General features: G+C 46.9%; 1 protein-coding gene across 1 annotated transcript in view; it reads left to right on the forward strand.

Moving 5' to 3' along the window:
• The window catches only part of XPO1 (exportin 1), a 232,646-nt gene extending 220,755 nt beyond the window's left edge, over nt 1-11,891 (forward strand). The window contains exons 21-25 of the mRNA XM_063918496.1: nt 281-449; nt 6,779-6,913; nt 7,852-8,011; nt 10,337-10,433; nt 10,819-11,891. Of these exons, the coding sequence (XP_063774566.1) occupies nt 281-449; nt 6,779-6,913; nt 7,852-8,011; nt 10,337-10,433; nt 10,819-10,965 (708 nt within the window). The 3' untranslated portion in view covers nt 10,966-11,891. The remainder of the gene's footprint in view (nt 1-280; nt 450-6,778; nt 6,914-7,851; nt 8,012-10,336; nt 10,434-10,818) is intronic.
• Nucleotides 11,892-27,198: the final 15,307 nt, after the last annotated feature.

Consider the following 27,198-nt stretch of genomic DNA (forward strand, 5'->3'; position numbering starts at 1 on the left):
CACAAATGGTTGGATACCATCTGGCACAGGTGCTTTTCCAATCCTAAACTTGTTTAGTCCTAAATGTTTCTCCTGAGTTACATGTCTCCTAGTATTTCTGATGTTGTAATCTAAGATGAGCACATACTTGCTTTTTCTTTTGGAGTGACTCCGTTACTATTGATATACTGCGGAGTGCCTCTGGATTAAGGCACTCGGCAACCAACACCTTCACTCATTTTTCCTTGTTTTTTTAAACACTCCTAGCCATCTTTAATACCGCTACCATTTTTCTGGACAGGACTTTGAAGAATATCCCGACCACAGGACAAACTTTTTCTTGCTTCTCCAAGCTGTAAATTCCCACTGCTTCCCTGCGTTCTTGGCCATACCTCCTGCACAGTTTAAGTTGGTTTTGGACTCTATAATATGGGCCTTTAAACATACAATGCGAAATGTTGCAGACACAGGTAAGATCTTTTTGTTGGTAATTTTAAGACTTTTTTTATTCTATCTAATCTGCACATTTATGGGTTTCTTTTTATGTGGAATTTATTTTTGTGTTTTTGTGTCTAATAGCGAGGGCCAGTAGACTATATAGTGTTGCTTCATTGTTCTGAAACCATTTGCTGTCGACTGGAGCGTAAGCGTGAGAAGACTATTGCAAAGAGTTTAAATTTTGTCTCCACGTTGTCTTAAAACATTTTAATGAATACCTTTCTCTGTCCTCCATCTGGGGGACGCTGCGCCGTTACTTGTGGGTTAGAGGTGTGTGGTAGTGGAGTTTGGCACAGAATCTAAAGCTGACTCCTCCCCCCTCTAACCCCTCCCATCTCCTTCCTGCTCAGCCATATTCAGTTTTTATTTTGTGCCTGTGGAGTACAGACACAGTTTTTATTTCTCCTAGATTTTTTTTTTTGGTTTGTTGTTTACAGGATGCCTAGTCCCTGTTTACGGGTGACAGGTATTGATGGAGTGGACTAATATTCCACTCGAGGATGCTGTCTAGAAAGGCCACCATACCTGGGTCACTGGGGCCTTTGTACATTAACGACGACAGAAGAAAGGTAACGGACAGCCACAATCTGTCACCGACAGTATTGGGCTGTCCCTATTTATTTCACTCATTTATTTCACTCATTTATTTCAAGCCGAGCCCCGCCCCCCGCCGCCAGCGGGAGCGGCGCCGGAGATTTCTCCCCTACAACCGCAGTGAGAGACCTGGAGGGTTGTGGGGACAGATGGCAGACTGGTCCGGGAGAATCTTCTGACTCCCGGGGACCAGCTAGAAGCCGCCGCGGACGCTGTGAGTAGCGGCGCGCGGCGGCCCGAACTTCCGGTTTCAGCGCGGGGTGACGTCAGCAGTGCAGGGACGGCTTCCTGCCCTGCTCTGCCCGCGCGCGCGCGCCAATCTGCCTGACGCCATCTTCTTCTGCACGGAGACAGGGGGACGCTGTGCGCTTCACACACGGAGCCTGCCAGGGGGAGAATTTTAACATAATCGCAAGTATAGAGGGGGCTGATCAAAGGGGGGATTACAGGCCATATTGGAATCCACCTAGGGATTAACCTAATAAGGAGAGTCTCTGACTTGCACTCAGTTATCCTGGATTAGGTCCCACTCTATCCTTAATGTAGATTGTTAACACAGCTCATTAGTCAGAAGGTTTAGGGTGATTTTATTTTAGTGTATACCTTCAGAATGGAAAAGGTGACTAGTAAACCGGACAGACCTACAAAGGGAAAAACGGCCTCGGTAGTTTATTTTTCCTGCTCTCAGTGTGGCTCAAAGCTGGCTAAAGGTAGTTCTGACGCAGGTACCTTATGTGCTTCATGCTCTGGTGCATCAGTGACAGATCAGCAGGGAGGTTCCGCAGATCAGCCGACGCCCCCATGGGTTAAAAACATGGTGGACGCCATTTCAGATTTGCGTCAATCTAGGGAGACTGAATCTGCTCGGACTCAGGTGGAGCCTTTATGGGCCCAAAATATGGGAAAGTGCCTCACTGATTTAACTCAATCTTTGAATAAGTTTGTAAATGCTGCCAGCAGTTCGACTGCTACTAAACGATCGCAGCCGTTACCCGCTATAGCATTTCCAGATGAGGAGGCGGACACCCTGGCATCTCCATTGGAGGAGGGGGAGGTAGATCCTGAATGGGATGAAGTTTCGGCTTGGGAAGATGAGGAACCTTCTACTAGTTCAGGTGTTAGATTGTTAATAGAAGCCATTCGTCAGACTCTTAATATTCAGGACACGGTGGTAGAGGAAACTCCTTCCCCCTTCTTCAAACGACAAAAGAGACAGGTTACGGCCTTCCCTTCTTATTCTCACTTTGCGGATATTTTAAAAGAACCCTGGCTTAAACCGGATTCTCGTTTTCAGGCGCCTAAAAAGTTAAGATTTCTATATCCTTTTACAGAGGAAGATACGAAATTTTGGGAGACGGCCCCTAAGGTAGATGCTCCTATTTCACATCTAGCAAAAGCTACGGTTATTCCGTCGGTACAGTCTGTGACCTTAAAAGACGCTACTGATAGAAAGATTGAAGCATTACTAAAATCTATGTTTTCTTTATCAGGTGTTTCTCTCCGTCCAGTACTGGCGAGTGCCTGGGTACTTAAGGCCGTGGATGAATGGCTTGCACAGGTGGTATCGGGAATGCAGTCGGATGATCCGTCGGAAGCCATTCACGTAGCGGAACAGATTTCGGAGGCACTCACTTATGTGGGTGAAGCCTTGTTGGATTCGGTTGCGCTACAGACCCGGGTTTCAGCCTTGACAGTATCTGCAAGACGCTCTTTGTGGCTTAGAGTTTGGAATGCTGATTCTGACTCAAAGCAAACATTGACGGCTGTGCCTTTTGAAGGTGAGTTCCTTTTTGGATCAGAGTTAAAGAAGATTATTTCAGATTCTACTGGAGGAAAGAGCCCTTTCCTTCCATCTGCACCTCACAAACCAAAACCTACAAGGTTTCGGTCCTTTCGTACGCAGGGCAGAGGTAACTTCCAATCCTTTCGTGCTTCCTCCAGATTCCCAAGAAGGGGCTCTTTCAGAGGAAGAGGATATCAGGCTATTCGCAGACCGGCCAGTAAGCCTGCCGACAAAGCTGAGGCATGACGTCTCAGGTCCCCTGGAGGGATCAATGAAGGTTGGGGCCCGGTTACTTCAGTTCAGGGAAGTGTAGCTCCTATCGAAACCGGATCGGTGGGTAATGGGGGTCATTTCCAGAGGATATATGTTGGATTTCGAAGAGACGGTCCCAACCCGACTATTCATAACACCTCTCCCAGACGATCCCTCCAGACGGCAAGCTCTTCTTCAGGCAATCACAAACCTCTTACAAAATGGAGTAATCATTCCGGTTCCCTCTCATCAAAGGGGGCGGGGGTTTTACTCAGGTCTTTTTCTTGTGGACAAGCCGGATGGTTCGTTTCGGCCCATTCTGAATCTGAAGGCTCTCAACCCGTATCTCTCAACCCAAAAATTCAAGATGGAATCCATTCGCTCAATTATCGCCGCCATGGAGCCAGGGGAATATTTGGCTTCAATAGACATAAAAGACGCCTACTTACATGTCCCGATTTGGATAGGACATCAGTCTCTGCTGAGATTTGCAATCGGGCCGGAGCATTTTCAGTTTCAAGCTCTTCCCTTTGGTCTTTCTACGGCTCCCCGAGTTTTTACAAAGGTCTTAGGCCATGTAGTCGCAGTTCTTCGTTGCCAAAGGGTCAACATCACTCCATATTTGGACGACCTGTTGGTCAAGGCACCGTCAGCGGAGATTCTCACTCAGAACCTGCAGTTAACAATGGAGACTCTACAATCGTTCGGGTGGATAATCAACTTTCCAAAGTCATCTCTACTCCCTTCTCAGAAGATGATTTTTCTGGGACTTTTATTCGACACCAACAGCCAGAAGGTGTTTCTTCCTGCGGACAAGATTCAGGATCTGCAGTCGAGAATCCGAACCCTGTTACACTTACCAGTAGTGTCGGTCCTCAGATGTATGCAGGTGTTGGGCAAAATGGTATCCTCCTTCGAGGCAGTTCCATATGCCAGATTTCATGCCCGTCCTCTTCAAACGCAGATTCTCAACTGTTGGACTCGGACGGAACCACGTCTCGAATTGCAGTTGATCCGCTTGTCGATAAAGACTCGTCAGTCTCTTCACTGGTGGCTTCACAGTCACAATTTGAAAAAGGGTGCACCGTTCACAATCTGGTCTTGGATGATGGTCACCACGGACGCAAGCCTCAGTGGTTGGGGGGCAGTTTTCCAGACTCATCACTTCCAGGGACGCTGGAGCAATCAGGAGTCAAAATTGCAAATCAACATTCTGGAACTAAGGGCGATTCGGTATGCACTCATTCGCATTCAAACCATGGTGCAGGGTCAACCAGTTCGGGTGCAGTCCGACAATGCCACCGCAGTGGCTTACATCAACAAACAGGGAGGAACTCGCAGTTGGTCCACAATGAGAGAGGTCGCTCAGATCCTCGCGTGGGCGGAACGCTGGGTTCCGGTGATCTCCGCGATCCACATTCCAGGTGTCGAAAACTGGGAAGCAGACTTTTTGAGTCGTCACACGATTCATCCGGGGGAATGGGAACTTCATCAGGAAGTGTTTCTCTCTCTAGTGGATCGATGGGGAATGCCAGACATAGACCTGATGGCGTCTCGCCTCAACGCGAAACTTCCTCACTACGGAGCAAGGACTCAGGATCCACAGGCAATCCTGATCGATGCTCTTACTGCCCCATGGCAATTTCAACTGGGATATGTGTTTCCGCCAATCCCACTGATTCCGCGTCTACTCCAACGCATTCGGCGAGAGGGTCTCGCAGTGATTCTAGTGACTCCAGATTGGCCGCGTCGACAATGGTACACTCTTCTGCGCAGTATGGTAGTCGGAGATCCCTTTCGTCTACCTCTGCGACCAGATCTGCTTCTTCAAGGGCCTTGTCGCCACCCAGATTTACATCGGATGGCTTTGACGGCTTGGCTCTTGAATCCAAGATTTTGAAGGCAAAAGGTCTTTCTCGATCGGTTGTCCAGACGATGATTCGAGCTAGGAAACCGGTGACCTCAGGCATTTACCATAGAATATGGCGTATTTACATTGCATGGTGCGAAAAACGGAGACTGACTCCGCATTTGTTTAGACTACCTCGCCTACTCTCTTTCCTTCAGGAGGGTCTCGACAAGGGCCTAAAGCTTTCTTCACTAAAGGGTCAGGTTTCAGCTTTATCGGTTCTTTTTCAGAAGAAACTAGCAAATATTCCAGAGGTTCAAACATTCCTGCAGGGAGTACTTCGGATTCAACCACCTTTTGTCCCTCCGGTTCCTCCCTGGGATTTAAACTTGGTCCTTACGGCTCTTCAGACCTCTCCATTTGAACCTTTAGAATCAGTTGAGCTCCGTTATCTGACACAGAAAGTTGTTTTTCTGTTGGCTATTGCCTCAGCTAGACGAGTATCTGAGTTGGCGGCCCTTTCTTGCAGACCCCTCTTGTTAGTGTTTCATGAGAACCGGGTGGTTCTACGGACTAAACCTTCTTTCCTCCCAAAGGTTGTTTCAGCATTCCATTTAAATCAGGACATTGTACTTCCTGCCTTTACTCCGACATCTTCTTCTGGGGAGGACTCTCATTTGGCTCTTCTGGATGTGGTTCGAGCCTTGCGTATCTATTTGTCTCGCACAGAGTCATTCCGTCGCACGGATAACTTACTGGTTTTAATTGATGTTCCAAAACGAGGTTGGCCGGCCTCCAAAAATACTGTGGCCCGTTGGATAACTTCGGCCATAAGACAGGCTTACCGGTCTTCTCATGTTTCGGTTCCTGACTCAATTAGGGCTCATTCGACTAGAGCTGTTGGAGCCTCTTGGGCTGTTCGCGGTGGTGCATCTGTTGAGCAACTGTGCAGAGCAGCGACCTGGTCGTCAGTTCATACTTTCACAAAGTTTTATCGTTTTCATACTTTTGGTTTGGAGACTGCCTCTGTTGGGCGTCGTATATTGAAGACGGCTATGCCGTCACCGTCTCCCTCCTCTCATTAGCTTGCTTTGGGAAATCCCACAAGTAACGGCGCAGCGTCCCCCAGATGGAGGACAGAGAAATTGGGATTTTTGTTTACTTACCGTAAAATCTCTTTCTCTGAGTCCATCTGGGGGACGCTGCGATCCCTCCCATAGTTTGTCTGGTTTAATTGGTTAATTTTTTTATTCTGGTCTATCTCCTTTGGCTTGGCTAAACGTTAACTGAATATGGCTGAGCAGGAAGGAGATGGGAGGGGTTAGAGGGGGGAGGAGTCAGCTTTAGATTCTGTGCCAAACTCCACTACCACACACCTCTAACCCACAAGTAACGGCGCAGCGTCCCCCAGATGGACTCAGAGAAAGAGATTTTACGGTAAGTAAACAAAAATCCCAATTTCTTAGGTATTCATTAATATAGACTTACCTAATGAGCTGTAGGTAATCGAAGTATATTGCACAGTATATTTGTTTTTGCAACTTACCTAGTGTAGTGTCTCTCTTCTCTGGTGCTTCTAGCACATTTTTGTCTCAGACTTGAGTGCTAGAATCACCAGAGCAGAGACACCTCAGACAGGAAAGAGGAACTACAGTTTGTGACAGCTGCAGAATGCTAGAATAAACACTAACACTAGTGTTCAGCCTTTCGTATTTTGTAATGTTATGTTTTAGTCTGGATTCAATATTGGCAATTTCTTTGCTGCCTTGCATCTGCACTGCCTGTGACTGGTTTTACCCAATCTTTGTGTATCTGTGTTTCAGGATTACAGATTCTTTACACATTATTACAGAACGTTGCGCAGGAGGAAGCCGCAGCACAGAGTTTTTATCAAACCTACTTTTGCGACATACTTCAGCACATCTTTTCTGTAGTGACAGATACTTCTCACACAGCTGGTATGTGTTTCTATTCATTTTCTCTACATTACAATGTAAAGGAGTACTGATCAGAGGGGTGTGATGGAATATACTGGTGGTAGGCATGCCAGCAGTCACATGACAGTCACGGGCGTCCTGACAATGAACCTGGGAACAGGGTATTTTCCCCTAACCTGCCTGGGGTGGTTGCTAGGGCTAAGATGTTGAGGGGGGTCTACAGCTAAATTCTCCTCTAGCGCTTAATCCTTGCCCTGTGGGCCCAAATCCTAATAGTCACCCCTATACTTAACTTCGAGATTTCTGCATTCTGCCACCGGGATTTCGAGTGGTGGTGGATTTCCGGCGTCTGTCACATGGCCGCCGGCATCCTGACTGGCATCCGGAACAGAGACTTAACTGTGCAAATTATTTGTGGGTTTGACCAACCTGGCAGTGGCTGCATTAACCTGTAGAATCTGTAATCTCTGGAGAGGGACTTGTCGGGAGGGATCATAAGGCACTTGCTAATAAGCTGGCTATATGTGCCATGACATGAATTTATTTGGGTTAAAGTTGTACTGGAATGGGTAATCCTACCCTGTAATTCATTGATACTTTTTGATATTTGCACAAGTGCCGTTGGCTATTTTCTTCTAATACTGACATGCATAAAACCACTACAAACATCGGGGTCTCAAGGTAAATGTAGGTTTTTGTTGTGATAGTCATAAGTCTGTATAAATGGAGGATGATTGACATTCTCAATAGAGACAAATGGCTGTACAGTATGTAACCCCCAAAGCACCACTTTCACATGCCTGCCTACTGTATATCAGAAGTGTGTGTTTATAAAAGAGATATTGAGTGCACATTTATTATGAGATCCTTATACGTAATATCTTGTTCTAGTGTTATCACTTTGTGTCTTGTACTTCAAACTAATTCATTGTCATTTTTTGTTTTTGTCGTCCCTATAGGCTTAACAATGCATGCTTCAATTCTGGCATACATGTTTAATCTAGTAGAAGAAGGAAAGATAAATGCCTCACTGAATCCTTCAAATCCACCCAATAACCAACCATTTATTCAGGAATATGTGGCTAATCTTCTAAAATCTGCATTTCCTCACCTGCAAGAGTAAGTTAACCAATGCCTTATGGACCTGTCTGCGTTGGGTTGTTAGAATTAAAAATCTTGATTCCTTGGTACAGGGAGAGCAGGTAAACCTAAGCAAAACGTAATGTGCTTGCATTAGTCATAGGCCGCCTTAAATTGTAATATCCGAGAACATGTGTCCTCATACATCTTGCCTCAACACTCCACGAGAGATGCCCGGCGGAAGTCAGCTGACAGGTCCCATGCAACTCTATTAGCGTGAGGCTTTTTTTTTTTTTGGTCAACAATGTCTTGTGCGCATTGCTACGGCAGTGAGACACACAAGCCGACTCTGCTGATTTAATGATATGCAGCATGCCTATATTCTGTGTGCGACCGCGCCTGTACGAGGTGCTGCATTACGGTGTCTTCTAGGAAGACATTAGCTTAGCATTTTGTATGCAGATGCAGCCGCACACATAATATAGGCATGCTGCATATCATTTTAATTTGCATAAGTTGATTGTGCATCCTATTGGCAGCATTTTATGAATAAGACTAATTTCAATGGATAAAGTAGCACGTAAAGACGCTCTGTGCTACAGAGTCATGCCACGGCACAGACAGAATGCCGCGCGCCCCCCCCCCCCCCCTGAAAAAGAATCCTCGATCGTGTGATAATGCATGGGATCCGGGATAAACTCCCTGTCCCATGTGTTATTGTGGCTGCTTATCACAGATTGTGCTTCAGGTTCTTGATGCCTCCGAAGCATAATGCCTGATAAGTGCCGGTTTATGTGGCTAGTTGGATAATCCTCTGCAAACCTGTTAGCAGTGATTTAAATTACAGCTGCTTATTGGATAACAGCCATTGAATAAAATACAATATAACATTTATTAATATAAAATGTACGTTTTAGAAGAGTGGGGTCAGGGCTTAGTCAAGAGTTTTTAAAAAAAAATCTAATAATTAAAATAGTGCATTAGTTTTAAGTACATTGATGCCTCTGTAATGCTTTGATAAAACATGGCATATTAGATAATGCTGAGCACAAGTTATCACACACTGCTCCGTGTAAGTTAATAATCAGAAGGTATTTATAGAAGATAATGTGGTCAGTTTAAATGTTTTTAAATTCAAATGATATGCTCTACAAATGGTATTAAAATGCTGTCGTTGCTCTCTCGTCTGCAACCTTGGTCATTTTGTATGTTCTAGAACTCCTAGAGCAGTTTATGTATGTTGGATTTTCACTTAAGGGTTCGCTCCCACCCCTTCCCATTTTCCTTATCCTGTCTCCCCATTTTGGGTTAAGTATTTCTAATTGTATACACTTGTTTACATTTTGAAACTCCATAACAGATTCTACAATTCATTAATGCGGTTATTGTAATTAAAAAAAAAAAGTTTCCCACAAAAAAAAAAACCATACCTTTTTAAAATGATCTGTTTTAAGATATCCGATATATATAGACTATTCAGAATTGGATACATTTATTTGTACGCAAATGTGTGTAAATTGTCTCATTAGCAACTGATCTCTGCTGGCGGTGTAACCAGTCACTGGGTTCTCCGCTCCATATCTGGTGGCTTTGCCCAGAATTGACTGAGTACTGGCGGATAATACAAAAGTTATCAACGATAATTGCTGGTCTTGCCCTGCCAGACTCTCCGGAGTTTGGGCTGCTCAATCTTATGGATATACTGATTTCAAAGTTCAAAAAATCCTTGCTTAGACATCTGATTAATGCTGCAAGGGAAACCATACCAAGCTTTTGTAGATCCTCGACTCGTCCTCCTATCTCCCAGTGGTTCCAGAGAATATTTTGTTAAATTCTTCTGGAAGACCGTACATCCTCGAAAATGTCCTCCTCTGACTTTACTAGTACCTGGTAATGATTTAAAAACACCTCAGACTATGCTACTTACGCTGCCACAACTTCTACCCCTCCTGCCACAACTTCTACCCCTTCTAGTCATCTATTTCACTTCTTAGGTGACATGGATGACTTGTGTTCTCTTCTCCTCCTTTTTTTTTTTTAATCTTTTTTTTTTCTTCTCCTTCTAATTGTACTTTTATTCGTGTATTTACACAGCAGTGGTGTACACTACTGTTTTGGGACTTTTTGTATCTACAGTATATAGTTATGCTACAGAAAACCATGTTTTCTGGTTTTATGTCCCGACTGAGCTAATTGTGGCCTTATATGTGTGTTGCTGTTTTGTTTCAATAAATACAGATTGTGTTAAAAAAAAAAGTCTCCTTAGCAATGGGGAAAAATGCTCTTGTATGTATATAAAATATGTATTTACAAACTGAATATGTATGGCGAGGGGACTAATGTTTAGATCTTTTTCTCTTTTAGTGCTCAAGTTAAACTTTTTGTGACTGGCCTCTTCAGTTTAAACCAGGATATTCCTGCTTTTAAAGAACACCTTAGGGACTTTCTTGTACAGATAAAGGTATGGGTTCCTTCTCTTATCTGTTGTAGCAACCTTTTTAAAAAATACATAATATACTGTAATTAGTGCTTTATAAATGCAAGATGGGGTGCTGAAACAGAATTGGTAACCTATGAACTTTCTTGTTGCAATTTAGTTTGAAGAAAATTGTTATTTGAATATATACTTTTAAGCTAGGTTTTGTTTGGTTTTTGGGGGTGGGGCAGGTTTTCTTCTCTTAATTATAGAGTAGTGTGGTTTGTATTGGTAAACTGCTGCTGCTATTTTATTTTAATACTTTGGGTTTTTTGATGCGGAGGAACATATCTGCTTTATCCATATAATCTAGGTTTAGTTTTTACAGAGATACTTTTCAGTTCATGCATTCGTATGTTTTATTGCACAGGAGTATGCCGGAGAAGACACTTCAGACCTATTCCTGGAAGAAAGAGAAACAGCCCTACGGCAAGCCCAGGAAGAAAAACACAAACTTCAGATGTCCGTTCCAGGCATACTTAATCCACACGAGATTCCTGAAGAAATGTGTGATTAGTTTTTAGAAGCCAAGTTATGCCGTAACTTTCCCTCCTCCTGTTGAACATCAATTTTGTTCAGGAAAACATCACTTTGATTATTGTTGACCAAAATGATGCCAATTTGTAAATTATAACGTCACCTAGTGGCCCTTTTTTCTTATTATGCGTTTTTTGTATAAGAAATTTTCTGTGAAATCTTCCATTGTTTAAAGCTACGGTCATCTTTAGGTTTGCATGACATTGAGATTTAAGATTATTTTTTTCCTCTCCTTTTTTTTTTTTTTTTTTTTTTTTCCCCCCTTCTACCCATTTTGTGGCAGCGGGGTCAAGGACAGTCACATTTTATTTAAAACGATTTATAGCTGCAAAAGCATCTTCACCCCGATAGAAAATTCATATATATATATTTTTTTTAATTAAGTGAGTGTTTTCATTCTAGTTGATATTGCAGCATAGAAGGAATTTGAATGACAAAGACAATTACTTTTGCAAAAAAGTATGGCACTGCTGCATTCTCTGAGCAATTACAGGTTTCTTGTGAGTTGAGGTAGGAGACTGCATACGTACTTGCAGGTTTCATAGACTTTTGCAGCAAGATCATGTGCATATCATCCCATTGTAAAGCAACGTAAAGTATGGGAACACAGTACAGTTATTTTTACACATTTTTTTTCTTGTTTTTTTTTGTTTTGTGTGTGTGCTGTCGCTTTGTCGACAACAGCTTTTTGTTTTCCTCAATGAGGAGTGTTGCTCATTTGTGAGCCTTCATTAACGAGAAGTGAAATGGTTAAAATATTTATCCTGTTAGAATAGGCTTGCATCTTTTTAACAACTCATAAAACTGGCTTTTGAGATGACTTGTACTAATTTACATTGTTTACCATGCTGTAGTGCTTTAAGAACACTACTACTTAAAAAGCAAAATAAACTTGGTTTACATTTATATGTCTGGTTTCTGAAACTATTGTTAATGAATATTTTGTAAGATTTAATGAACTCGTGTACAATTGATCGAAACTTAAAATCCAAACTGGTTTCGCTTACCTGGAATTTATGTATGTATGTGCAGATATACATATGTGTGTCTGTCTGGCTAGTATTTATATAGAAGGGCTCTATGTATGTTTGTCAATTCTTCCTCTCGCTGTAGATATGTATGGCATACTGAAACGTCAGGTTTCTAAGTAAGCTTTGTTGGCACTTGTTGAATACAGAGTTATTTTGATCCAAGACCTGGAGTGCCGTTCTTTCCTTTCCATGGTAGCGCACACCTTCAGGATAACTCTTGCAAAGTAATTTCTATATAAAGGCCTTCTTTGTTTGTCAATATGGCTGACAACATCCAGGATAACAAACTATTTCTTTTTCAGGGTCCTTAGTCTCCACGGGAGATACATTGTAGTGTAGGTGGTAGAATAGGACTGGGCACCAAACAGTTAAAGCTTTTAGAGCTCCCAGGATCCTCCGGCCCTTTCTCTCCCCCACCCCTGTACCCCACACTTAGCCATTGCTATTCAGTTTTGGTGCCGACAGGAGCCGGATGCCCCAAGCTTTTCTTATTGTGTTTATTTAATTTCTCTTGCACCCTAGAGGATACTGGGGTCCATTTAGTACCATGGGGTATAGACTGGTCCACTAGGAGCCGTGGGCACTTCAAGAATTTGATAGTGTGGGATGACTCCTCCCTCTATGCCGACTCAGTTTAGAAAATGTGCCCGGAGGAGCTGGTCATGCTGAGGGAAGCTCCTGAAGAGTTTTCGACATTTATTTTATGTGTTCGTTATTTTCAGGCAGGACTGGATGGCACCAGCCTGCCTGCTTCGTGGAACGGAGCGGGGGTCCTGTTCCCCGCTGACAGAACACCGAGCTACTGAGGGACCTATTCGCAAGCCCATCACGGCGAGCATACAGTCCCGCAGCATGCTGCCACCCCTAACAGAGCCAGAAGAATGAAGAGTGGTGAGTACTGCTAGCAGGGATGCCGGCCATTATGGTGGCATGAGGGTATGGAGACGCAAGGCTTCTAAACTGGGCGGAATGTGTCCCCGTACATTGTACACAGTACCCATACTGACACGGCAGCTTTAAAACCGTTCTCTCCATTTTACGCACCAGATTCTTCAGCCAGTATTAACAACAACAACAACAAAAAAAAAGCGGGAAGACCGTGCGCCATTGAAGGGGCGGGGCTTCACTGAGAGGATCCAGCAGCTCACCAGCGCCATTTTCCCTCTGCAGTGGACACAGACGCTGACAGGACAGGGACGTGCAGCTCCTCCAGTGTGACTCCAAACTACTTCAGTGGTACCAGGGGGTCATAGCAGGGGGGGGAGCGATTACTAGTGTACTAAGTTCCCTTTAAGGGTACTTAGTCTGCGACCAGGCAAGCTTGGCATTAGCGATAAGGGCGCAGTGCTGGTGGCTCCAAACATCTGTCTCTCCCTGAAGGGCTCTTTGTGGGTTAATTGTGCTTAACCTGTCGTGTGTGTGTGTGTGTGTGTGCTGTCACATTACGTTATGTCAAGCAAAGAGTGTGTGTCTTGTACCGCAGAGTGTTCCTCTTCACCAGGGGGCTCACTATTGGGTACTCAGGGTTCACAGACTAGCGGGCTGAACCAGAGTTGGTTAATTCTTTAAAGGGAATGATCTCAACTCTTTCTACAAAATTGTCCCGCAATGAGAAAGAGACACAATACTTAAAACAGACTGTGGATGAGTTTATGAACAGAGACTCAGTCCCCAAGACAGCGTCTCAATCCCCTCCCATTTGTCCGCAAAAGCGATCTCTTGTTCGGAGATGACTTGGACAAATGGATCTCCACAGCTACTGCGGGTAAGTCTACATATCTTCCTTCCGCAGCCCTCCCCAACCAAGAAGACTTATTCAGCTTCTAAGTTAATCCTTTCGGACGACCAAGTTCAAGGGCAAATCCAGAGGTGATTCTACGTCCTCCAGTGGCGCAAGAGGTAAACCACGCAAACCAGCAACTGCAGGTACTCTGGAACAGAGCTCAGGCTCTGCTTCCTCAAAGACTTCAGCCCGACTGGGCCCCAATGCCTGGAAGGCTGTCAGGTGGGAGCTCGCCTACAATTCTTCAGTTAAATCTAGCTAGGGAAGCTCTACAGAGCTTTTCTAGAAAAGTTTAATTTTAGAGTTTTTTTTTTATTTTACAGGGAAGGGACTAAGGGGGGAGCAGTATCCGCCCTGCGGGGTCTGAGCCACAGTCTCCGCTGACTGGACACTGAGCACCAGATGGGTTGGATCGCTCCCCGCCGCAGCATGCCGCCAACCCCTTACAGAGCTGAAGAAGTGGCAAGCGAGACACCGATCCCCCCCCCCCCCCTAGCAAGCGGGGGGCCAGTGTGAAGATGGCGGCAGCGGGGAGGGAGCGCAGTATTAACTGTGCTCCTGGGAAGGCTTAGCGGTACATGGTGCGGCACTTACCCCCTACACTGGTCCAGAAGCCTGTCGGGGTGCTCGGCTCTCAGCCAGCACTAATTTCCCCAGGCCAGTATAATCCATGAAGAGCAGGAAGACAGTGCCATTAAGGGGGCGGAGCTTCTCAGAGCGGACCCAGCAGCATTTCAGCGCCATTTTCCTGCCTGCACAGCGCTGAGGAGAACAGGTCCCTCCACAGCAACTCCAGCTATCTACATGGTACCAGTGGGTTGTAGAAGGGGGGGGAGGCTGTAATACGACTGTGGGTCCTATTAAGGTGCACAGTCAACGCTGACAAGGGGTCTCCCTTTGGTGAAAGCGCGGTGTGTGGTTTGGCTCCAATCTCTGTCTCTCTTGCCATTCTTGGGGGGGGAAACTGTCTGCCCTCACCTGTGTGTGTGTGTATATAGAGTGTTTGGTTGTCTCCTTTAGCTATGTCCAGGGACACTTTGTCATATGCTGTAGAGGATTTATCCTCCCAGGATGATCCCATTCCATGTAATCAGGATAGCACTGGTTTAGCACAGATACCAGCAAGGGAACCAGAGTGGTTTTCCTCTATCAAATCTTGGATTCCTCAGATTTCTTACAGGGTTGCAAGTAATGAATCTGCAACCCAGGTATATCCGAGCTCTATGGCAGTATGGCCGGTTTCTGGTACCTCAGGACGCTCTGCTATATACCCCCATAAGCGTGCACTTGTGCATGTCACACAAGACGACACTGATACCAATTCTGACACCACAGACTGTGATGGGGATGTGTTCTCTTGCAAAGGGGGTGCAATTGTTGATAGAGGCTATCAGGGATATGTGGAATGTTAATGATACCACACCTGAGCAGGTTGAGGAGGCTTTTTTCACTGAAAATAAAAGCCTCGCTAACCTTTCCTGCATCAAAGGAATTGAATACGATTTCTCTGTCCTCCATCTGGGGGACGCTGCGCCGTTACTTGTGGGTTAGAGGTGTGTGGTAGTGGAGTTTGGCACAGAATCTATCAAAAGCTGACTCCTCCCCCCTCTAACCCCTCCCATCTCCTTCCTGCTCAGCCATCACTCAGTTTTAATTTTGTGCCTGTGGAGTACAGACAGTTTTTATTTCTCCTTAGATTTTTTTTTTTTTTTTGTTCTCAAGTACCTAGTCCCTGTTTACAGGTGACAGGTACTACTGGAGTGGGTTTAGTATCCCACTCGGGGCTGCTGTTGGAAGCCACCATACTTTGGTCACTGGGGCCTTTATTCACTTCGGGTGAAAAGAAATCGGCAGAATAAGGTACAGGACAGCCACAATCTGTCACTGACAGTATTGAGTATTGGGCTGTCCCCTTTGTTATTGTCTCTTTTATGTATGCTGCCATCCGCCCCCCTCCCGCCCCAGCAGCCCGCCGCATCAGAGACCTTTTCCCTCCACCCGCAGTGAGAGTGACTGAAGGGTTGTGGGGACGTACAGAGGTCAGGTCCGGGAGAGTGTTATACACTCCCTGGGACCAACACCAAGCTACCGCGACAGCCGCTGTGTGTAGCGGCGCGCGGAAGCCGAACTTCCGGTTTCGCCAGTGAATAGACACAGCGGTTGCGTCAGGCGTGCAGGGCCGTCTTCCCGCCCAGCTCTGCCCGCGCGCGCTGCTGTACAGCTTACTGACGCCATCTTCTCTGCCTGCAGACGGGGGGACGCTGTGCTACTCAGGCACACACACACACGGAGCACTATCTTCCAGTGGAAGGTTTTTCATTACACATACATCTAACTGCAAGTATATGGTGGGCTAATCCTAGTGGGGGATCGCAGTCAGCCTTATTGGGGACACTAAAGATAACTGCTAGATCACTGGTTTAGGAATTTATAGTACATAATCAGAATAGGAAATGGCCAGTAAACCGGACAGGCCTACAAAGGGCAAAACAACCTCAGTGGTTTATTTTTCCTGTTCACAGTGTGGCTCAAAGCTGGCTAAGGGTAGTGCTGACGCAGGTACCCTCTGTACTTCGTGCTCTGGTGCATCAGTGGCAGATCAGCAGGGAAGTTCCACAGATCAGTCTATGCCCCCATGGGTCAAGAACATGGTGGATGCAATTTAAGATTTGCGTCAGTCTAGGTCGGAGGCAGAATATGCTCAGACTCAGGTGGAGCCTCTGTGGGCCCAAAATATGGGCAAGTGTCTTACTGATTTAACTCAGTCTTTAAATAAGTTTGTAAATTCTGCCAGCAGTTCGGCTGCTACTAAGCGACCGCAGCCGTTACCCGCTATAACGTTTCCGGGAGAGGAGTTGGATTCTCTGACATCTCCATTGGAGGAAGGGGAGGTAGATCCTGAATGGGACGAAGTTTCGGCTTGGGAAGATGAGGAGCTATCTACTAGTTCAGGTGTTAGATTACTAATAGAAGCCATTCGTCAGACTCTTAATATTCAGGATGCGGCAGTGGCCGAGACTTCCTCTCCCTTCTTCAAACGACAGAAGAGACAGGTTACTGCCTTCCCTTCTTACTCTCACTTTGCGGATATTTTAAAAGAACTCTGGCTTAAACCGTATTCTCGTTTCCAGGCTCCTAAGAAATTAAAATTTCTATATCCTTTTACGGAGGAAGATACAAAATTTTGGGAGACGGCCCCAAAGGTAGACGCTCCTATTTCACATTTGGCAAAAGCTACGGTTATTCCTTCGGTACAGTCTGTGACTTTAAAAGACCCTACCGATAGGAAGATAGAAGCATTACTAAAATCTGTTTTCTTTATCAGGTGTCTCCGTCCAGTTCTGGCGGGTGCCTGGGTGCTTAAGGCTGTGGATGAATGGCTTGCACAGGTTGTATCTGGAATGCAGTCGGACGATCCGTCGGAAGCCATTCAATTAGCAGAGCAGATTTCGGAGGCCCTTACTTATGTGGGTGAGGCCTTGTTAGATTCTGTTGCGCTACAGTCCCGTGTTTCTGCCTTGACAGTATCCGCAAGACGGTCTCTTTGGCTTAGGGTTTGGAATGCTGATTCGGACTCAAAGCAGACCTTGACGGCAGTTCCTTTTGAAGGCGAGTTTCTTTTTGGATCGGAGTTAAAGAAGATTATTTCAGATACTACTGGAGGAAAGAGCCCCTTTCTTCCATCTGCTCCTCACAAACCGAAGCCTACAAGATTTCGGTCCTTTCGTACGCAGGGCAGAGGTAGTTTCCAATCCTTTCGTGCTTTCTCCAGATTTCCACGAAGGGGGTCATTCAGAGGTAGAGGATCTCAGGCTACTCGCAGACCGGCTAGTAAGCCTGCCGACAAGCCTGAGGCATGACGCTTCAGGTCTTCCGGAGGGATCGATGAAGGTTGTGGCTCGCTTACTTCAGTTCAGGGAAGTGTGGCTCCTATCGAAACCAGATCGGTGGGTAATGGGGGTCATTTCCAGAGGATATATGTTGGATTTCGAAGAGACAGTCCCAACCCGGCTATTCGTCACACCTCTCCCAGACGATCCCTCCAGACGTCAAGCTCTTCTTCAGGCAACAACAACCCTCTTACAAAATGGAGTAATCCTTCCGGTTCCCTCTCCTCAGAGAGGTCGGGGCTTTTACTCAGGTCTTTTTCTTGTGGACAAGCCGGATGGTTCGTTTCGACCCATTCTGAATCTAAAAGCTCTCAACCCGTATCTCTCAACTCAAAAATTCAAGATAGAATCCATTCGCTCAATTATCGCCGCCATGGAGCCAGGGGAATATTTGGCTTCAATAGACATAAAAGACGCCTACTTACATGTCCCGATTTGGGTAGAACATCAATCTCTTCTGAGATTTGCAGTCGGTCCGTGGCATTTTCAGTTTCAGGCTCTTCCCTTTGGTCTCTCTACGGCTCCCCGGGTTTTTACAAAGGTCATGGGTCATGTCGTCGCGGTTCTCCGTTGCCAAGGGGTCAACATCACTCCATACTTGGACGACCTGTTGGTCAAGGCCCCGTCAGCGGAGATTCTCACTCAGAACCTGCGTCTAACGAGTGGATAATCAACTTTCCAAAGTCGTCTTTACTCCCTTCCCAGAAAATGGTTTTTCTGGGACTTTTATTTGACACCAACAGCCAGAAGGTGTTTCTTCCTACGGACAAGATTCAGGATTTGCAGTCCAGAATCCGGACCCTGTTACACTTACCGGTAGTGTCGGTCCTCAGATGCATGCAGGTGCTGGGCAAGATGGTGTCCTCATTCGAGGCGTTCCCATACGCCAGATTTCATGCCCGGCCTCTTCAAGCTCAGATTCTCAGCTGTTGGGCTCGGACGGATCCACGTCTCGAATTACAGTTGATCCGCTTGTCGGTAAAGACTCGTCAGTCGCTCCACTGGTGGCTTCACAGTCACAATTTGAGGATGGGTGCGCCGTTCATGGTCTGGTCTTGGATGATGGTCACCACGGACGCAAGCCTCAGCGGTTGGGGAGCAGTGTTCCAGACTCATCACTTCCAGGGGCGCTGGAACAATCAGGAGTCAAAATTACAGATCAACATTCTGGAATTGAGGGCGAACCGGTATGCACTCATTCAGATTCAAACCATGGTACAGGGTCATCCAGTTCGTGTGCAGTCCGACAATGCCACGGCAGTGGCTTACATCAACAAACAGGGAGGAACTCGCAGCTGGTCCGCAATGAGAGAAGTCGCTCAGATTCTCACGTGGGCGGAACGTTGGATTCCCGTGTTTTCAGCAATTCACATTCCAGGAGTCGAGAACTGGGAAGCAGATTTTTTGAGTCGTCACACGATTCATCCAGGAGAATGTGAACTTCACCAGGAAGTGTTTCTCTAGTGGACCGCTGGGGAATGCCAGACGTGGACCTGATGGCGTCTCGCCTCAACACGAAACTTCCTCACTACGGCTCAAGGACTCAGGATCCTCAAGCATTTCTGATCGATGCTCTAACAGCTCCGTGGCAGTTTCAACTGGGTTACGTGTTTCCGCCAATCCCACTACTTCCACGTCTACTTCAACGCATTTGGCGAGAAGGTCTCGCAATAATTCTGGTGGCTCCAGATTGGCCGCGCCGACAGTGGTACACTCTTCTACGCAGCATAGTCGTCGGAGACCCCTTTCGTCTCCCCCTGCGACCAGATCTTCTTCAAGGACCTTGTCCCCACCCAGATTTAAATTGGCTGGCTTTGACGGCTTGGTTCTTGAATCCAACATTTTGAAAGCAAAAGGTCTTTCTCGTTCGGTTGTTCAGACAATGATTTGGGCTAGGAAACCGGTGACTTCTGGCATTTATCATAGGGTATGGCGTATTTACATTGCTTGGTGCGAAAAGCGGGGCTTGACTCCGCATTTGTTTAGACTTTCTCGCCTGCTCTTTCCTTCAGGAGGGTCTCGATAAGGGCCTGAGGCTTTCTTCACTGAAGGGTCAGGTTTCAGCCTTGTCGATTCTTTTTCAAAAGAAACTAGCGATCATTCCAGAGGTTCAAACATTCCTGCAGGGAGTACTTCGAATTCAACCACCTTTTGTTCCTCCCTGGGATTTAAACTTAGTACTTACGGCCCTTCAAAACTCTCCATTTGAACCTTTGGAATCTGTGGAACTACGTTATCTAACGCAAAAAGTTGTTTTTCTTTTGGCTATTGCCTCAGCTAGACGAGTGTCTGAGTTGGCGGCTCTTTCTTGCAGGCCGCCCTTGTTAGTTTCATGAGAACCGGGTGGTTCTGTGGACTAAGCCTTCTTTCCTTCCAAAGGTTGTTTCAGCATTCCATTTAAATCAGGACATTGTCCTTCCGGCTTTTACTCCTGGGGAGAACTCTCATTTGGCCCTCCTGGATGTTGTTCGGGCCTTACGTATTTATTTGGCTCGCACGGAGTCGTTCCGTCGTACGGATACCTTGCTGGTTTTGATTTATGCTCCCAAACGAGGTTGGCCGGCCTCCAAGAACACTGTGGCCCGTTGGGTAACTTCGGCCATCAGACAGGCTTACGTGTCTTCGAATGTTTCGGTTCCTGACTCAATGAGGGCTCATTCGACTAGAGCTGTTGGAGCCTCTTGGGCTGTTCGCGGTGGTGCATCTATTGAGCAACTGTGCAGGGCGGCGACCTGGTCGTCAGTCCATACTTTCACAAAGTTTTACCGTTTTCATACTTTTGGTTTGGAGACTGCCTCGGTTGGGCGTCGTATTTTACAGACTGCTATGCAGTCAACGTCTCCCTCCTCTCATTAGCTTGCTTTGGGAAATCCCACAAGTAACGGTGCAGCGTCCCCCAGATGGAGGACAGAGAAATGGGGATTTCTCTAACGTCCTAAGTGGATGCTGGGGACTCCGTCAGGACCATGGGGAATAGCGGCTCCGCAGGAGACAGGGCACAAAAATAAAGCTTTAGGATTAGGTGGTGTGTACTGGCTCCTCCCCCTATGACCCTCCTCCAAGCCTCAGTTAGGTTTTTGTGCCCGTCCGAGCAGGGTGCAATCTAGGTGGCTCTCCTAAAGAGCTGCTTAGAAAAAGTTTTTAGGTTTTTTATTTTAAGTGAGTCCTGCTGGCAACAGGCTCACTGCATCGAGGGACTTAGGGGAGAGAATTTCAACTCACTTGCGTGCAGGATGGATTGGATTCTTAGGCTACTGGACACCATTAGCTCCAGAGGGAGTCGGAACACAGGTCTCACCCTGGGGTTCGTCCCGTAGCCGCGCCGCCGACCCCCCTTACAGATGCTGAAGATTGAAGGTCCGGAAACAGGCGGCAGAAGGCTCTTCAGTCTTCATGAAGGTAGCGCACAGCACTGCAGCTGTGCGCCATTGTTGTCACACACTTCACACCAAGCGGTCACGGAGGGTGCAGGGCGCTGCTGGGGGCGCCCTGGGCAGCAATATTTAATACCTTTATGGCAAAAGAATACATCACATATAGTCATTGAGGCTACATGTATGTATTTAACCCATGCCAGATATCTAAAACTCCGGGAGAAAAGCCCGCCGAAATAGGGGGCGGGGCTTATTATCCTCAGCACACAGCGCCATTTTCCTGCTCAGCTCCGCTGTGAGGAAGGCTCCCAGGACTCTCCCCTGCACTGCACTACAGAAACAGGGTAAAACAGAGAGGGGGGGGCATTTTTTTGGCGATATTTTGATATATTTAAGCTGCTATAAGGAACAACACTTATATAAGGTTGTTCCCATATATATTATAGCGCTTGGGTGTGTGCTGGCAAACTCTCCCTCTGTCTCCCCAAAGGGCTAGTGGGGTCCTGTCTTCGATAAGAGCATTCCCTGTGTGTCTGCTGTGTGTCGGTATGTGTGTGTCGACATGTATGAGGACGATGTTGGTGTGGAGGCAGAGCAATTGCCGATAATGGTGATGTCACCCCCCAGGGAGTCGACACCGGAATGGATGGCTTTGTTTATGGAATTACGTGATAATGTCAGCACATTACAAAAATCAGTTGACGACATGAGACGGCCGGCAAACCAGTTAGTACCTGCCCAGGCGTCTCAGACACCGTCAGGGGCTGTAAAGCGCCCTTTACCTCAGTCGGTCGACACAGACACAGACACTGAATCTAGTGTCGACGGTGATGAAACAAACGTATTTTCAAGTAGGGCCACACGTTATATGATCACGGCAATGAAGGAGGCTTTGCATATCTCTGATACTGCAAGTACCACAAAAAGGGGTATTATGTGGGGGGTGAAAAAACTACCTGTAGTTTTTCCTGAATCAGAGGAATTAAATGATGTATGTGATGAAGCGTGGGTTAACCCAGATAGAAAAGTGCTAATTTCAAAAAAGTTATTAGCATTATACCCTTTCCCGCCAGAGGTTAGGGCGCGCTGGGAAACACCCCCTAGGGTGGATAAGGCGCTCACACGCTTATCAAAACAAGTGGCGTTACCTTCTCCTGATACGGCCGCCCTCAGGGATCCAGCTGATAGGAGACTGGAAACTACCCTAAAAAGTATATACACACATACTGGTGTTCTACTGCGACCAGCCATCGCCTCAGCCTGGATGTGCAGTGCTGGGGTCGTCTGGTTGGATTCCCTGACTGAAAATATTGATACCCTGGATAGGGACAGTATTTTATTGACTATAGAGCAATTAAAGGATGCTTTCCTTTATATGCGAGATGCTCAGAGAGATATTTGCACTCTGGCATCGAGAGTAAATGCGATGTCCATATCTGCCAGAAGGAGTTTATGGACGCGACAGTGGTCAGGTGATGCGGATTCCAAACGACATATGGAAGTATTGCCGTATAAAGGGGAGGAATTATTTGGCGTCGGTCTATCGGATCTGGTGGCCACGGCAACTGCCGGAAAATCCACCTTTTTACCTCAGACCCCCTCCCGACAGAAAAAGACACCGTCTTTTCAGCCGCAGTCCTTTCGGTCCTATAAGAACAAGCGGACAAAAGGACAGTCATATCTGCCTCGGGGCAGAGGAAGGGGTAAGAGAGGGCAGCAAGCAGCCCCTGCCCAGGAACAGAAGCCCTCTCAGGGTTCTGCAAAGCCCTCAGCATGACGCTGGGGCCTTACAAGCGGACTCAGGAGCGGTGGGGGGTCGACTCAAGAATTTCAGCGCACAGTGGGCTTGCTCACAGGTGGACCCCTGGATCCTGCAGGTAGTATCTCAGGGTTACAGGTTGGAATTCGAGAAGTCTCCCCCTCGCAGGTTCCTAAAGTCTGCTTTGCCAACGTCTCCCTCAGACAGGGCGACGGTATTGGAAGCCATTCACAAGCTGTTTTCTCAGCAGGTGATAGTCAAGGTACCCCTCCTACAACAGGGAAAGGGGTATTACTCCACGCTATTTGTGGTACCGAAGCCGGACGGCTCGGTAAGACCTATTCTAAATCTGAAATCTTTGAACCTGTACATACAAAAATTCAAGTTCAAGATGGAGTCACTCAGAGCAGTGATAGCGAATCTGGAAGAAGGGGACTTTATGGTGTCCCTGGACATAAAGGATGCTTACCTGCATGTCCCAATTTGCCCTTCACATCAAGGGTACCTCAGGTTCGTGGTGCAAAACTGTCATTATCAGTTTCAGACGCTGCCGTTTGGATTGTCCACGGCACCTCGGGTCTTTACCAAGGTAATGGCCGAAATGATGATTCTTCTGCGAAGAAGAGGCGTATTAATTATCCCTTACTTGGACGATCTCCTGATAAGGGCAAGGTCCAGAGAACAGCTGGAGGACGGAGTAGCACTAACCCGACTAGTGCTGCAACAACACGGGTGGATTCTGAATTTTCCAAAATCTCAGTTGACCCCGACGACACGTCTGCTGTTCCTGGGAATGATTCTGGACACGGTTCAGAAAAAGGTGTTTCTTCCGGAGGAGAAAGCCAGGGAGTTATCCGAACTTGTCAGGAACCTCCTAAAACCAGGGAAAGTGTCTGTGCATCAATGCACAAGAGTCCTGGGAAAGATGGTGGCTTCTTACGAAGCGATTCCATTCGGCAGATTCCACGCACGAACTTTTCAGTGGGATCTGCTGGACAAATGGTCCGGATCACATCTGCAGATGCATCAGCGGATAACCTTATCGCCACGGACAAGGGTGTCTCTTCTGTGGTGGTTGCAGAGTGCTCATCTGTTAGAGGGCCGCAGATTCGGCATACAGGACTGGGTCCTGGTGACCACGGATGCCAGTCTGAGAGGCTGGGGAGCGGTCACACAGGGAAGAAACTTCCAGGGAGTATGGTCAAGCCTGGAGATGTCTCTTCACATAAATATACTGGAGCTAAGAGCGATTTACAATGCTCTAAGCCTGGCAAAACCCCTGCTTCAGGGTCAGCCGGTGTTGATCCAGTCGGACAACATCACGGCAGTCGCCCACGTAAACGGACAGGGCGGCACAAGAAGCAGGACAGCAATGGCAGAAGCTGCAAGGATTCTTCGCTGGGCGGAAGATCATGTGATAGCACTGTCAGCAGTATTCATTCCGGGAGTGGACAACTGGGAAGCAGACTTCCTCAGCAGACACGATCTACACCCGGGAGAGTGGGGACTTCATCCAGAAGTCTTCCACATGATTGTGAACCATTGGGAAAAACCAATGGTGGATATGATGGCGTCCCGCCTCAACAAAAAACTGGACAGGTATTGCGCCAGGTCAAGAGACCCTCAGGCAATAGCTGTGGACGCTCTGGTAACACCGTGGGTGTTCCAGTCAGTGTATGTGTTCCCTCCTCTGCCTCTCATACCAAAAGTACTGAGAATTATACGGCAAAAGGGAGTAAGAACGATACCAGTGGCTCCGGATTGGCCAAGAAGAACTTGGTACCCGGAACTTCAAGAGATGCTCACGGAGGATCCGTGGCCTCTACCTCTAAGACGGGACCTGCTTCAGCAGGGACCGTGTCTATTCCAAGACTTACCGCGGCTGCGTTTGACGGCATGGCGGTTGAACGCCGAATTCTAAGGGAAAAAGGCATTCCGGAAGAGGTCATTCCTACACTGGTAAAAGCCAGGAAGGAGGTGACTGCACAACATTATCACCGCATTTGGAGAAAATATGTTGCGTGGTGTGAGGCCAGGAAGGCCCCCACGGAGGAATTTCAACTGGGTCGATTCCTACATTTCCTGCAAACAGGATTGTCTATGGGCCTCAAATTGGGGTCCATTAAGGTTCAAATTTCGGCCCTGTCGATTTTCTTCCAGAAAGAATTGGCTTCAGTTCCTGAAGTCCAGACTTTTGTAAAAGGAGTACTACATATACAGCCCCCGGTTGTGCCCCCAGTGGCACCGTGGGATCTTAATGTAGTCTTGGATTTTCTCAAATCCCATTGGTTTGAGCCGCTCAAATCGGTGGAGTTGAAGTATCTTACATGGAAAGTAACCATGCTACTGGCCCTGGCTTCAGCCAGGAGAGTATCAGAATTGGCGGCTTTATCATATAAGAGCCCATATCTGATTTTCCATACGGACGGGGCAGAACTGCGGACGCGTCCTCATTTTCTGCCTAAGGTGGTGTCAGCGTTTCACCTGAACCAGCCTATTGTGGTGCCTGCGGCTACTAACGATTTGGAGGATTCCAAGTTGTTGGACGTGGTCCGGGCATTGAAAATATATATTTCAAGAACGGCGGGAGTCAGAAAGTCTGACTCACTGTTTATATTGTATGCACCCAACAAGATGGGTGCTCCTGCTTCTAAGCAGACGATTGCTCGTTGGATTTGTAGCACAATTCAACTTGCACATTCTGTGGCAGGCTTGCCACAACCTAAATCTGTCAAGGCCCATTCCACAAGGAAAGTGGGCTCATCCTGGGCGGCTGCCCGGGGGGGTCTCGGCATTACAACTCTGCCGAGCTGCTACTTGGTCAGGGGCAAACACGTTTGCAAAATTCTACAAATTTGATACCCTGGCTGAGGAGGACCTTGAGTTCTCTCATTCGGTGCTGCAGAGTCATCCGCACTCTCCCGCCCGTTTGGGAGCTTTGGTATAATCCCCATGGTCCTGACTGAGTCCCCAGCATCCACTTAGGACGTTAGAGAAAATAAGAATTTACTTACCGATAATTCTATTTCTCGTAGTCCGTAGTGGATGCTGGGCGCCCATCCCAAGTGCGGATTGTCTGCAATACTTGTACATAGTTATTGTTACAAACAAATTCGGGTTGTTATTGTTGTGAGCCGTCTGTTCAGAGGCTCCTACGTTTGTCATACTGTTAACTGGGTTCAGATCACAAGTTATACGGTGTGATTGGTGTGGCTGGTATGAGTCTTACCCGGGATTCAATATCCTTCCTTATTGTGTACGCTCGTCCGGGCACAGTATCCTAACTGAGGCTTGGAGGAGGGTCATAGGGGGAGGAGCCAGTACACACCACCTAATCCTAAAGCTTTATTTTTGTGCCCTGTCTCCTGCGGAGCCACTATTCCCCATGGTCCTGACGGAGTCCCCAGCATCCACTACGGACTACGAGAAATAGAATTATCGGTAAGTAAATTCTTATTTTTTGTTTCCTTACCGTAAAATCTTTCTCTGAGTCCATCTGGGGGACGCTGCGATCCCTCCCATGGTTTTGTCTGGTTTAACTGGTTGTTTTTTGTTCTGTTCTATCTCCTTTGGCTTGGCTAAACGTTAACTGAGTGATGGCTGAGCAGGAAGGAGATGGGAGGGGTTAGAGGGGGGAGGAGTCAGATTTTGATAGATTCTGTGCCAAACTCCACTACCACACACCTCTAACCCACAAGTAACGTTGCAGCGTCCCCCAGATGGACTCAGAGAAAGAGATTTTACGGTAAGTAAACAAAAATCCCCATATTTGAGAGAGCATGGGAAACCCCTGAGAAAAAAATTCCTGTTCACTAAAAGGGTACTGGTGGGCGTTTCCTTTGCCTGAGGAGGATAGGAAAAAATGGGAAAACCTGCCGATTGTTGATGCATCTGTGTCCAGACTCTCAAAGTAGGTGGTTTTGCCTGTTCCAGGATCTACTGCCTTAGGAACCGGCTGATAGAAAAATTGATAACACACTTAAATCAATGTACACTGCTTCAGGGGACATATTACGTCCCACTATTGCTAGTGCATGGATTGCAAAGGCAATAGTAACGTGGTCGGCTACCTTACTTGAAGATTTGGATTCGATGGATAGGGATGATGTTGCATTATATTACGCAACATACATGATTCAGCAGGTTTTATGGTAGAATCCATGAAAGACCTGGGTTCCATGGCTGCGGGAATCTCTTCAATGTCTGTTTTAGCTCGTCGGGGTCTGTGGCTGTGCCAGTGATCGGCTGACGCGGAATCCAGGAAAAGTGTGGAGTCCCTACCCTATACAGGTCAGGCTCTCTTTGTGGAAACTCTAGACGCGTGGATATCCACGGCTACAGCGGGTAAGTCTCCGTTTCTTCCCTCAGCAGCACCT

This window comes from Pseudophryne corroboree, chromosome 4, assembly GCF_028390025.1.
Source record: "Pseudophryne corroboree isolate aPseCor3 chromosome 4, aPseCor3.hap2, whole genome shotgun sequence".
In the NCBI taxonomy this organism is placed as follows: Eukaryota; Metazoa; Chordata; class Amphibia; order Anura; family Myobatrachidae; genus Pseudophryne; species Pseudophryne corroboree.